The sequence below is a fragment of the Chinchilla lanigera genome, unplaced genomic scaffold (genome assembly GCF_000276665.1).
Source record: "Chinchilla lanigera isolate Chin_1 unplaced genomic scaffold, ChiLan1.0 scaffold00009, whole genome shotgun sequence".
NCBI lineage: Eukaryota > Metazoa > Chordata > Mammalia > Rodentia > Chinchillidae > Chinchilla > Chinchilla lanigera.
The window spans coordinates 12,240,920-12,253,470 of record NW_004955410.1 but is presented as its reverse complement, the minus strand read 5'-3'; the positions used below and the strand labels follow the sequence as shown (position 1 = coordinate 12,253,470).

General features: G+C 42.6%; 1 protein-coding gene across 1 annotated transcript in view; it reads left to right on the top strand.

Annotated features, from left to right (window-relative positions):
- Positions 1-12,236, top strand: part of Lamb1 (laminin, beta 1) — a 64,199-nt gene extending 51,963 nt beyond the window's left edge. The window contains exons 26-34 of the mRNA XM_005377293.2: positions 554-738; positions 1,718-1,959; positions 4,349-4,552; positions 5,146-5,290; positions 6,982-7,189; positions 7,515-7,656; positions 10,224-10,400; positions 11,623-11,782; positions 11,937-12,236. Coding sequence (XP_005377350.2) covers positions 554-738; positions 1,718-1,959; positions 4,349-4,552; positions 5,146-5,290; positions 6,982-7,189; positions 7,515-7,656; positions 10,224-10,400; positions 11,623-11,782; positions 11,937-12,073 — 1,600 coding nt within the window. The 3' untranslated portion in view covers positions 12,074-12,236. The remainder of the gene's footprint in view (positions 1-553; positions 739-1,717; positions 1,960-4,348; positions 4,553-5,145; positions 5,291-6,981; positions 7,190-7,514; positions 7,657-10,223; positions 10,401-11,622; positions 11,783-11,936) is intronic.
- The last annotated feature ends 315 nt before the right edge of the window (positions 12,237-12,551 follow it).

Here is a 12,551-nt window from a genome sequence, read left to right as displayed (position 1 = left end):
AAAAGAGTGGTAGTTTGGTGGGAGATGGAGGCGCCTTTGATAGGGCGTCGATGGGGGTGAAGAGTGTATGGAAAGCTGGCTGGGTAGCTCTCCGTGGTTGGTGGCAGGTTTTCCTACATGTTCCGTCTGGAAGGAGATCCTTGCGGTCAGGGAACAGTGTTGGCAGGTGGCTAGGAGGCCTAATTCCGCACTGCAGTCACTTGTGTCTCCTGAGCCTGTGCAATTAAAAGACTTAAAGTTGTTTCTGTGTGGAGCTGGAAGCCCGCACTGACCTGACATGCACTCATCGTGCAGCAGACTTGGAAGCCCTCCACGGCCACCCACTGGGACACAGCTGAGCGCTCCTCTGTGTGTGCTTCAGAGTCCTTGAAGAAAGAAAAGTTGTTACATTTACTAGAACCTCTTCTAAGATCCGCACCTACAAGTGGAGTTGTTACCAATTACTAAAGTGAAGTAGTATAATGGACAGAAAATGAGTAGATGTAAAAATGAGACTTTACAGTTTTCCTTTGGTCCAGCTTATATAGGTAATTTTTTTTTTTTTTTTAAACAGGAAACTAACCAAAGATGTTACAGAAAAGATGGCTCAAGTAGAAGGGAAATTATCTGACACGGCTTCACAGAGCAACAGCACAGCCAGAAAACTGGACTCGCTCCAGGCGGAAGCAGAAAGCCTTGACAACACTGTGAAAGAACTTGCTGAACAACTGGAATTTATCAAAAACTCAGATATTCGGGGTGAGCATCTTTTGTGCAAAAAAGCCAGGCCTAGACAGTAGATTTCACCATCTGCTAAACTTAATACTTGCAGGGGGGAAAAAAAATTGCTTTTTAATAATTAAACTTTTCTTCAAGTCTCTGGCCCAAATGGGGAAGAAAGTCCCTGTTTTATAAATTTGGGATTTGGGGCACGGAGAGACTGAGCGACATAGCAAAGGTCCCAAGGGGCCAGTAGCGATACTTGTGGGGCCCGTGTCTTCATTCTCCAGTGAGTAGTTCAGCTCCTTTGCCTTTTTCTTGCACAGGCTGTTTTGAATAGTTACTGGTTGAAAATCCTGCAGATCCTTTCACATTTGAGAATCTTACTCGGTCAGCAAGTAATTTTTCCAAATCCTTGTTTATTGATCTCATAGGCCACATGAGACCTTCCCCCGCAAAAAGCAAAACAAAGTAGAGATATTAGATTACACTATCCTGTTTTATGCACAACTGGTTGTGGTTTATTTTTTCTTTCTTAACTCAGTCAAAACATTATGCTATTAAGTACATAGTCGCAGGCATGTGAGTGGACCTGAATAAATAACGGAGAAAGGGGAAAAGTCATCCTGTCATTTAATCTGTAGGCTTCTTGGTTTTTCTCCGGTACCGGGAACCGAACTCACGACCTTGCGCTTGCCAGACAGGCGCTTTGCCGCTGAGCTAAATCCCCAGCCCCAATCTGTAGGCTTCTTAACATCAGCTATTCAGACCGAAGTAGTTGTAGCCTGTGTGTAGAAACACGTGCATGATGAGTGTCTCATTTTCCAGTCCAGATTTAACGTTTCTAATGGGACAGAATGAATTCACTGGTTGTGGAAGGAAAATTCTACTTCTTCATAGAGATTGTTTCTGGAATCCTAAAACCTTACAGTAAATTCAGGGCCAGAAGATACCCTGCTTGGTGAGGGACATGGGGTACTGCAATACTAACCATGGGCCGTTTCACTTCCTGCCCTAGGCGCCTTGGATAGCATTACCAAGTATTTCCAGATGTCTCTGGAGGCAGAAGAGAGAGTGAACGCCTCAACCACAGACCCCAACAGCACCGTGGAGCAGTCGGCTCTCATGCGGGACAGAGTAGAAGACCTGATGTTGGAGCGAGAGTCCCAGTTCAGGGAAAAGCAGGAGGACCAGGCGCGCCTTCTCGATGAACTGGCAGGCAAACTCCAGAGTCTGGACCTGTCAGCCACCGCTGAGATGGTAACATTTGGGATTTGGCCTCACTGCTGTTGTGCGTAGGAGGACCCTGCTTTGTCCTTGAGAGTGTTGTTTGCAGATGAGCCTGCAGGAGTGGGACTCCGGGCCGGGGCCACAGTGCGGAGTGTCTACAGCCAAGCGAGAGCAGCACGGCCTGTGCTGTCCCCGCCTGCCTCTCCTGCAGCTGTCTCTCTGGGGTGCATCCGGGGTCATCACCACTTTCCCAAGCTGTTGTATCAGCTGAATGGGTGACTTTTGATTGAAACTTGACCCTCTTTATGATACGGACATTTCTTTCTTCACCATGTTCTGACTTGAAGTGCAAAATCCAAATCAGTGGAAGAATTCAGAGTCACGCTGGGAAATACTTTCCCAAACAAAAGACAGCTAAAGAGTTTTTTGTAGCAAAAATGATCCTTTGTTCCAATACCTTTACCCTGGTGAAGATTAAGCCCAAAACCAGTCTAGAAAGTAGATTAATTTCCTAGAAGCTTTTAAAAAGTAACTCTGGAGCCAAGAGAAATTGAGTAAGTTTAATGCAAATCAGGCAGAAGGCCAAGAGAAAGCCAGCCTGAGCCCGTTTCTTGCTCAGGTTTCCACTGTTTCTCACGGAAGGACACCTGAGAGAATTTGGAGAGTGTTTTTTATAGGCTAAGGTTTGTTTTCACTCCGCCTAGAAATGCAGAGAAACAGTTAAGGGTGCAGGTGTATCGGAGACTAAAACGTTCCATCATCTGCTTCTTAGTTCCAGCACCCTGCGCGCACATGTGCACACGCGTGTGCAGACAAAAAGTCTGCACGATATAGTGGCCGATTTTACTGATGCCTGCAAGGTGTGATACTCACTACCCCATGAAGTTTACGGCATCTGGTGAAAGCAGGGATTGTGTAGATCTCCTGTTGCCACTTACTAAATGAAAAAATAAACATGAAGATGTAGGGCAGTGTGTAAACTGCACCTAACAGTAGAAAGAGTTGTTAGGTATGAAATAGCAAGTCTCTCAGGGATTGTTCCTTACAAATTCTAATAAAAATCAGTCATCCGTGGGCAGCTAAGCATGCTAAGGACTTTTGCTTCATAGCGGAAGGCGTCCTGGGAGTGGTGGTGAGCGGGCGGCTTCCTCTGGCCTTCACAAATGTGCCTTCCCCCTGCAGGTGTCAGCACCTGGGGAGCACCCAGGGGCTCGCCAGCTGCGCCAGTCTCTGCTAGTTCTCCTCTGAGAACTCTGCTTTGAGTTTGACACTGTCACTGTCTAGTAAAGAGTTCGCTTTCCGTCCTTCTGTGTTTTCAGTTACCTCCTGTCCATCTTTGAGCACGCACTTTTCCTGTGCTGCTGCTGTCTGTTGAAACACAGCCGGCCTCGTGTGCGGTCAGACTGTCGTTAGAAATCGTCCTTGAGGTCTCAGTTTCTCTTCTGGATTAGGACTCAGGTTCTTTCATAGCACACAATAAACTTTACTTTCTAACTTTTTTTATGTACAGTAAACCAGCAATGTGACTTATTTTAGTTAACCTAGGGATTATAATTAAAATTGTTAGGCCAAAGAGTATCTACTAAAAATGCTTTTACTTTTTAAAAACGAAAATTTCATTTGGGAGTATTCCCCTAATTGCTTTTCACTGTAATATATCTTTTGCCTCTTTTTAGGGTGAACATTTCCCATAAAAGGACAGCTCTAAATAGTTTTCTTCCCGCTCATCTTTTCTGTCACATATCACACTTGTAACTTCGCAGGTTTCACCTGTACACCATGCTTATGTGTAGAGCTTTCAGAAGTTGCCAACACATACCAAGCGTAGGGGAACTTGGACAGGCTCCGTCCACCTTCTGTGCATTGTTTTCTCACTTCCTTTGGCATCTGTGACGTTCTCCTTTCCCCTGCTCAGACCCCACCAGCCAGCAAACCAGCCGTGGCCGCTGCAGTCCTTAGCAGTGCCTTTTGCCCATTCTCCTTCGTACTTAGGGTCGTATTCTTGACCGTTCTTGGCTGCTGCGTGGAGTGACTCTGTCTTCCTAACTGGAAGTGAGTTGTTCTGAGGCTAGACCATAGACTTTTTCACTATAGTCACCGGGGCTGGGCCCAAAGAAGGTCCACAGTGGCTTTAAAAAAAAATCTAAGTAGACAGAAAAACCGGGGAAGCATTCCTCAGCCTTCACACTGGCAGCCTCAGCTTGCTAGAGATGTTCATACGCTGTGCACCCTTGTGGGATTTAGTGTATGTGGGCGGGGCCGAGGGGATGTGAGCTTTGTTTCAGTGGAGATGAGCAGCTGAGCAGATTCCCGAGCTCCTTGCTCCCCTCAGCACCTCGCAGAGGACGCAGCCCGCACGGCTGTTCTGCCGCAGCCCTGTAGCCCCTCTGCCTGACCCTCGACCCTCCTCTTATTGCAGACGTGCGGCACGCCGCCAGGGGCTGACTGTTCTGAGACGGAGTGCGGCGGCCCGAACTGCAGAACCGAGGACGGGCAGAAGAAGTGTGGGGGGCCTGGCTGCGGAGGGCTGGTCACTGTCGCCCACAATGCCTGGCAGAAAGCCATGGACTTTGACCGAGATGTCCTGGGTGCCCTGGCTGACGTGGAGCAGCTCTCCAAGATGGTAATCCCGTGGATGGCCTCAGCTCTCTGTGATGTGTGTGTGTTTGCTTCCTGTTGTAGAGGCTTTGAAAGGGAGAAGTCAAGTCTAACTGCTGACGGAAAACATTTGCTTCAGAGTCAAGTGTGAAAGTTCACATGCTTGTGTGGTGAAGAAGAGACAGGGGGGCTTTTATTCACGGACAGTTGCAGAATTTGCTTTCTCTTCACAAGAGTAATGCATGTTAGCAGAGAGCTCAGATCATAGTTGACAATAAATTAAGAACTATTATTTTATTGGGGTTTCAGGGTTTCCAGCTGTATTAGAAAAATTCTACACTAAGCATTTGGGCACCTTTTCTTCTAAAGTAATACACTTTTTTCACTGAAATATTGATATTGACACCTGAGGAAAGAGACTAGACAGCATTCTTGGAGGAGTTAAAAGCACTTACAGAAAAGTTAAATGCTAACCCAGCGTAAGAATACTACCTGGCAGTTTGTATACTGAACACTGAATCTACGTAAGAATACAGTACTTTGTTCAGTGGGAGAAGTTCAACATTCTGGTCTGCTGGAGAGGCCCTGTTTCATGGGTAATTTGTTGTTGATGTTTAGATCTCCGAAGCAAAACTAAAGGCGGATGAGGCAAAACAGAACGCGCAGGATGTTCTGTTGAAAACCAACGCTACCAAGGACAAGGTGGAGAAGAGCAACGAGGAGCTGAGAAACCTGATCAAGGAAATCAGGAACTTCCTGACCCGTAAGGAGTTTCTCACTTCAGTTGCACTTTCAGACATTTATTCTAAGGTTCTGCTTGACCAGCTGTAATTTAAACCTGCATTTTAGATAAAGTCAGTTTCTGGCAGGACATAAAATAACATTTCCCAGCGAGGTAAATGTCCATATTAAGAACGTTTCCATTTCTTAAGCTGATGTATATAAATTTGCCAATGTTATGCAGGTACATAAGCATACCTCATGGGACAGCTAAGCAGCAAATTAAGTCAAAAGAAAATACTTTGTGAATTGAATTTGGAATTTATGTTAGAGATTACATATAATGACCTCAAAACCCTAAAGAAGTGTGTGATTTTGGCATTGCTCCAAAAACTTTGTAATCCTGTTACTGACAGGATATTGTATCTACAGTTAAAATAATTCTGTAGCCTGTTATGTAGAGAAAAAGAAAATTTCCAGAATTTGTGGCCCAGACCTTAAGCGTTGCTGGTCCACAGTTCAAACAAATGTTACTGCTAAGGATGGTAATGAGCTACAATTTACAGAAAACTTTACACTAAATCAGAATTAATCAAAAGATGTATATTGTCTCCCATAAGTCCAAAGTATGATAGCTTCATGGCTTTGAGATCCACATATTTTTTTTTTGCTCTGCCACTTTAAGCACTTTAGCTTTGTTTCAAGCTAGCTCCTCATAGTTACAAAGAGGCTGCCAAAGTTCCAGACTTCACTTAAAGACAGTGTGACCCCTTATTCCCTTGTTCTATCTTTTTAGAAATGGAGACCCCTTCCTAAGAAACAAGCATTTATTCCCATAAATCTTATAGGCCAGAAATCATGCTTATACGTGAATGGCTCTGGAAAATAGAATGTCATTATAATTAAGACTGATAAAGATTTAATTCTGAGTTGGCCATTTTATCTGACCATAGTTAGATGCCTGGAAAAAAATTTTCCTTCTGTTAGCAAGGAAAGAGAAGAAGGAATCCAATACATGAAGAAATGGCAGTTATTTGCTAAGGGTATCTTTAGAAATATCTTGTGGAAGCCATCATTCCAACACGTATTTGCTGAAGATCTAACATAGTTGACATGTAACCTCCTTGTAATATTTTTAAGTCACCTTTCACATTTTGTATTTGAAACTCCTTGGCCTCACTGATAGTACACTCTCTAGGTTCTCCTGCTTTCCTGACTAGGTTGTTTCTCTTTCTTGTTCTGTTTATATCAACTTTTTGTCCACATTTGCAGTAGTTTTCAACCTCGAGATTTTCCACTGTGGGGGTCAGGGGGTAGCTCAGTGGTTACAGCCCTTGCCTAGCATGTGCAAGGCCCTGGGTTGGATCCCAGCATGGCAAAAAAAAGTTTACACTGCCTGCCAGTTCCAGCTACAATGCTGGTGTCTGTGGATTTCCACAGTTGAGCCACCCGCTCTGCTGGACTTGCCTTACACGCCCACCTACAGGCCTCCCCGTTAACTGTGCTGGCCTTCAGAACCTCATCGGTTCTTCACCCTCACTACCCTACCACACAACAAAGTCCAGAAGCCCAGTCCTCGCTGTCTGCATGTCCTCTCCCAGGGAGGTTAGACACTCTCCAACAGGAAGTACGTAACCTCACGTACACAACCTCACGTTGTGTAACCTCACGGTGCTACCCACGCAGCAGATGACCGCCGTGGTTTCATGAATGAACCACTTGTGATTTTTTCAGAGGACAGTGCCGATTTGGACAGCATTGAAGCAGTTGCTAATGAGGTACTAAAAATGGAAATGCCCAGCACCCCAGAACAGTTACAGAACTTGACAGAAGACATCCGTGAAAAAGTTGAAAGCCTTTCTCAAGTGGAAGTTATTCTACAGCAGAGTGCTTCTGACATTGCCAGAGCCGAGATGTTGTTAGAGGAAGCTAAAAGAGCCAGGTATGTGAAGACGTGAGAGGGAATGTACTTGGTGTAGCTAAGCATGCACAGCAAAAAGATTTTTCCCTTTTTTGAGACAGCGTCTTGCTATGTAGCTCCGGCTGGACTTCCGGCCTCAAACTCAAAGTAATCTTCCTGCCTCATCCTCCCATGTGCTGGAATTACAGGTGTGCGCCACCATGCCCAGCAAAAGGATTTCTTTTTAACTAGTTAAATGGCTAAGAGTCTCTGAGTCTTACCAGGAAGGCTATCCTAAAAAAGAAATATTCTCAGTGAAAATACATTTTTCATATTAACAAACAGTATGTCTCATCCTTTTACTCAGCCAAAGTGCAACAGATGTTAAAGTCACTGCAGACATGGTGAAGGAGGCTCTCGAAGAAGCGGAAAAGGCCCAGGTTGCAGCAGAGAAGGCAATCAAACAAGCAGACGAAGACATCCAAGGGACCCAAAACCTGCTGACTTCGGTAAGATAGCACCATTGTGTCCAAGACTACTTGTATATTTGCTTCTGCCAAAGCAATTACCTATGAACAAGAATTCTTACAACCAAACAGTAAAAAGAATTCCTCTAATTTAAAACTGAAACTCCAGGCTAAAACTGGAGATACTTCCAAGAAGATAATGGACCTTCTTTCCCCTACAGAAGTTTAAGAAGGATAAAAACTCTAAGGAAGCAGCACAGACTCTCCCGTACTATGAAGTATAGCATTATACGTCAAAATTCCATTCTAGAAAACTGTCCTGCTCTTTACAAAGCAGCTCCAAGCCAGCCTTGTGGTTAAGACTAGTATGAAGGATGCTGATGACCATTCATAAAAATTGTACTGTCGATTGAAAACCACTGAGAAGCAACCAGTGTCAGAATGTTTCCAATCCCAAATTCTAGAAGACTCTCATAGAGGGAGCTGAATAGCCCGTTCTGAAGGAATGGAAAGCTTACGTGTTTTTCCGATGACCAGAATACTGAGACTACCCAGATATTAAGAAAAGTATTTTTCACAAGGATTAGAGTTTCATTCTAAAAGTTTCTGAATTATAATTTTTTTCCTTCCAATTTTAGGAAACCTTTCTTTTTTTAATGGGTGAAGAAAAACCTGACCCCTAATTCCTGCACATGCCCTTAGCTCGTACCTTCAAGTGAGATGCTCCTCGTACTCAGTGCTACCGGCTACCGCCTGCAGGCGTCCTGTGTCCGAAACGCGGGAGATGGTTTTTCAGCATACTTTTCCTACCATTAGCTGAGAAACACTTATTTTCCCCTATTCACTTGCGCTCAGAGGACAGCCTGCCAGCTTACACTGTTCCTTACTTACGTTTTGAGAATACATAAGACCCTTTCTTCAAGTTATCTGTTCAGAAAAATGTTTGGAAAATTATATTTTGTTGTAATCCTGTAAATATTTTCATTTTCTAGCTCTAGGTTATTCAGATGTCTTAGTTGTGCAATTAAAATTCTGGTGTATTTTTTCCTATTTCAGTGTATATTTAAAAATTACTGTTTTGAAAAGCAATTAGGGAATATTAAAATTATAGGTGAAATACACGGTCTGATGACTTTAAGTTAGCATGGTGGCTGTTTTTCAGGGACACTCGGGGGTAGAAAGTGTTTTAGGGTAGTAACACTGAGAGAAAATAGAACTTTAACTAAAACCATTGTCTTAGTTATTTTTCTCATTGCTGAGACAAAACACCAAACACCCAGTGAAAGCAGGTAACATTTTGGCTCATGGTTTGTAGGTTTTAGTTCATAGTTAGCTGGCTCCAGGCAGGGTGACAGAGCCAAACTGCAGAGGAGAAATAGTTCATGGCAAACTCGGAGACAGCAAAGCAACAGCAGAAGCCTCCGTGTCCCACTTACGCTTTCCAGGCTGCCCGCCTTTTTCGTGGTGCCATCCACACCTAGAACTATGCTAAACCAATCTGGGAACTGATTTAGTAAGGACGCACCCTTAATCCCATAGGCCATAGATCCAGCCACTCGCCAAAACTCCCAGCTATGACTGCATGGGGCTTTGGGGGGAAATCTGGACATAAGCCATGACAACCATGCTAGGCAAAGCTTATGAGAAACTACTCAGCATTACTGAGAATTACTCTCCAAGAATTTTTTCCTAAGAACTTTAGGGTGAACTGCAAGGTTTGAGAATCATTTGGTTTGAAATATTTACAAATTTTAGCACGTCTACACTGACTTGGTTTCGTTATGACAGTGCCATTACTCTTTTTTGTTTTTTTAATGGACTAGACCTATCCTTAAAGACCATTTTTAAGTTTTTAATGGACTAGACCTATCCTTAAAGACCACTTTTAAGAAAAAGTGAAATTGGCTATTCTGTTATGGGCCAGACTTTCCTTACTTTCCTCTGGCCAGCTTTTAAAAACTGCTTGATTCTCTTGTCAAAGAGATCAGATGTGGACACATATAGCTTGTCAGATGAGATATTTTCCCTTAAGTAACTCCATATTAGGTTTCCAGCTATACCTTTTGTAGACAATATGCCACCTCACAATTTTACAGAAACTTTTCAGGGTTAAGACATTTCCAATCTCCCTGTCTTCAGTAATTAGCTGAAACCGCCACTTCTAGAGTTTAACATTTAGAATTGATAGGAAAAACTGAAACAAAACTTGGAGTTATAATTTTCCCACCACATTAAATTTGGAAATTTATGTGGAAATCCCTCTTCTCACAGGTACTTGTGAACATTCTTTAGCCAAAGCTTGCAGGTGTCCTCAAAATGCCTTATCACATCCGACTGTCTAGGGCTGGTTCTTAATGTCAAGTAAGGGAAAATCTATCATTGTCAGCTTGGATCATCAGAAGAATAATGTGAATAAATGTATGACAGGTAGCAAGGACTGAAGTATAAACGTAAGTTTCACTAAAATTCTATTTTCTTCTTAATTCTTTTGGTCTAGAGCAAAATGGCAACAGCAGCCATTTAAATCTTCCACTGAACTTGCACTCACGATGTTTCCTACCCTTCCTCTACCCTAATGGCTTACTAGATGATACGCCCTATCCTTGTAGATTGAGTCTGAAACAGCAGCTTCGGAGGAAACCTTGTCAAATGCTTCCCAGCGCATCTACGAGCTAGAGAAGAATGTGGAAGAACTTAAGCAGAAGGCCGCCCAGAACTCTAGGGAAGCAGAGTATATTGAAGAAGCAGTATATACTGTAAAACAAAGTGCAGATGATGTTAAGAAGGTAAGTAAATCTTTATAACTGCACAGCTAAGTTTATAAAGGTGCAACAAATCTCCCTGAATAAGAGACAAAGACATAATATAGTTATTCACCAGACATACCCCAAATGACCTATTTTGAAATAGAAGGGAATGTCCAGTAAGCACAGGCTCTCCAACCCCAACTTGGACGAGTTCTTTGAAAAGAATAAAATTAATCCAAGGGTGAAAGTCTCAAAACAACCACACTGAACTTGTATTTCTTTATAGCATAGTTACCTGGCCATATGAGAGTACTTTAAAAGCAGAAAGGAAAAAGCCTAGAGTTCATTACAGAGAACATCTGGAAGGAAGTAAAATCTCACTCTTTGTAGACTTGTTTTGAATTATACCCCACCCCCCGCTTCTCAATAGAATGTACTATATTTTGCAGAGAAAAATCTCATGCTAGCTAAATTCTGAAAAGCCAAGTAATACTTGAAACACACGTTCAGTTTCTAGATCTGTGTGGGCAAATGTTCCTTTCCAAAGACACCTTTACTACTTGGGGGAGGTATTAAATGATTTAATGGCTAACTCTCTCCTATTGACAAATTTTCCTAAGTTACTTTAGCTTTTAGGCATTACATAAAAGTAATCTGTGTACACCCCTGGTTGAGAAAAGAACAAAATGAGAAAGTTCACTGCCAGGGTGTCAGGCAGCTAGCTGTCTTTTCTATTGTACTTTCCTGCAATACTGAAAGCAAAAATTTTCCAAGTAGCATTTTAAAGAAAATGACATTTACAATAGAAAGGAATGAAATCCCTTGAAATGAGATTTCCATAGTGACTATTGTTTGAACAGTACTTCTGAAAAGAATCATTTGTAGCTATCTGCCTTTCCCCTCAGCTTTCCTTCAACTCTTGAGAAAGCCCGAGAAGTCAAGATCCAGGTGATCCTCCATTTCTTCAGAGCACAGCCAGCTCTGGTGCCCAATCTCCTTTATGTAGTCCTCCGTAAAGTACTACTACTTTTCTTTAGCAAAAGAGTAAGAGGCTTAATCTTAATGACTTACTGCAACCACAAAATTTCTTCAAACGGCTTTAGAAATCATAACTTAATACGAAGCTTGAATACCGTCGATGGCCCTTAATCTATGCCCTGCAAGTCAGCATCTTCTGAGCCAAGCTTGCTGCGCTTACACCGCTCTCAGGTCTGCTGGCCTTAACATCATTACCCCTTTGTGTCTAAATGTGGAATTGCAGGCTCTGGATGGGGAACTGGATGAGAAGTATAAGAAGGTAGAAAATTTAATTGCCAAAAAAACTGAAGAGTCAGCTGATGCCCGAAGGAAAGCTGAAATGCTGCAAAATGAGGCAAAAACACTTCTGGCTCAAGCAAACAGCAAGCTGCAAATGCTAAAAGGTAGGTTTTCTAATTTCAAAGCAAGGCATTGAGTTCCTTTTTCTTTAAAAATCTTTCACTTTGTTTTAGGTATTTAAATACAGCCTTAGAGGCAAAGATTGCGTTTTTAGGTCACAGTATAAGTCACTCAAACTTTTTTTTTGGTCTTCCACAGATTTGGAAAGAAAATACGAGGACAATCAAAAATATCTAGAAGATAAAGCTCAAGAGTTAGTGAGACTGGAAGGAGAGGTCCGTTCACTCCTTCGTGACATAAGCCAGCAGGTTTCCATTTATAGCACCTGTTTGTAACAGAAGGGAAGAGGGCTAAGATGGCAGACGTGACCAAAGTAAAACAGCTACATTTTACAAACTGACTTTACGATCTTCAAAATAAAACTCATTACCTATTTAATGTTTTTAATCACGAAATTTTGTATGAAGTTAAATAAAGTACAATGCTTTTGTATAAATATATTCAGTGTTATTCTTACAGTACGGATTTAATATTTGTAAATCCTGTTACATGTTATTTTCACTATAGATTCATATAGTCTCCATGAAGACCCTAATTTCTATTATGTCTATAAACAAGCTATTATCTGATAGGTCAACATCTTCCAAAAATCTACCCTCCTTCCCCAGTCCCAGACGGAAGTGAAGAAAGGACACAGCCCCCAGGGATGGCGAGCCTTGTAGATCTTTCAGCGATAAACATCTGGCTGCAGCACGTGTGCCACCGGTCCAACAGGGTCACTGGGTTGCTGCAGGAATGTGGACAAAGAAGCAG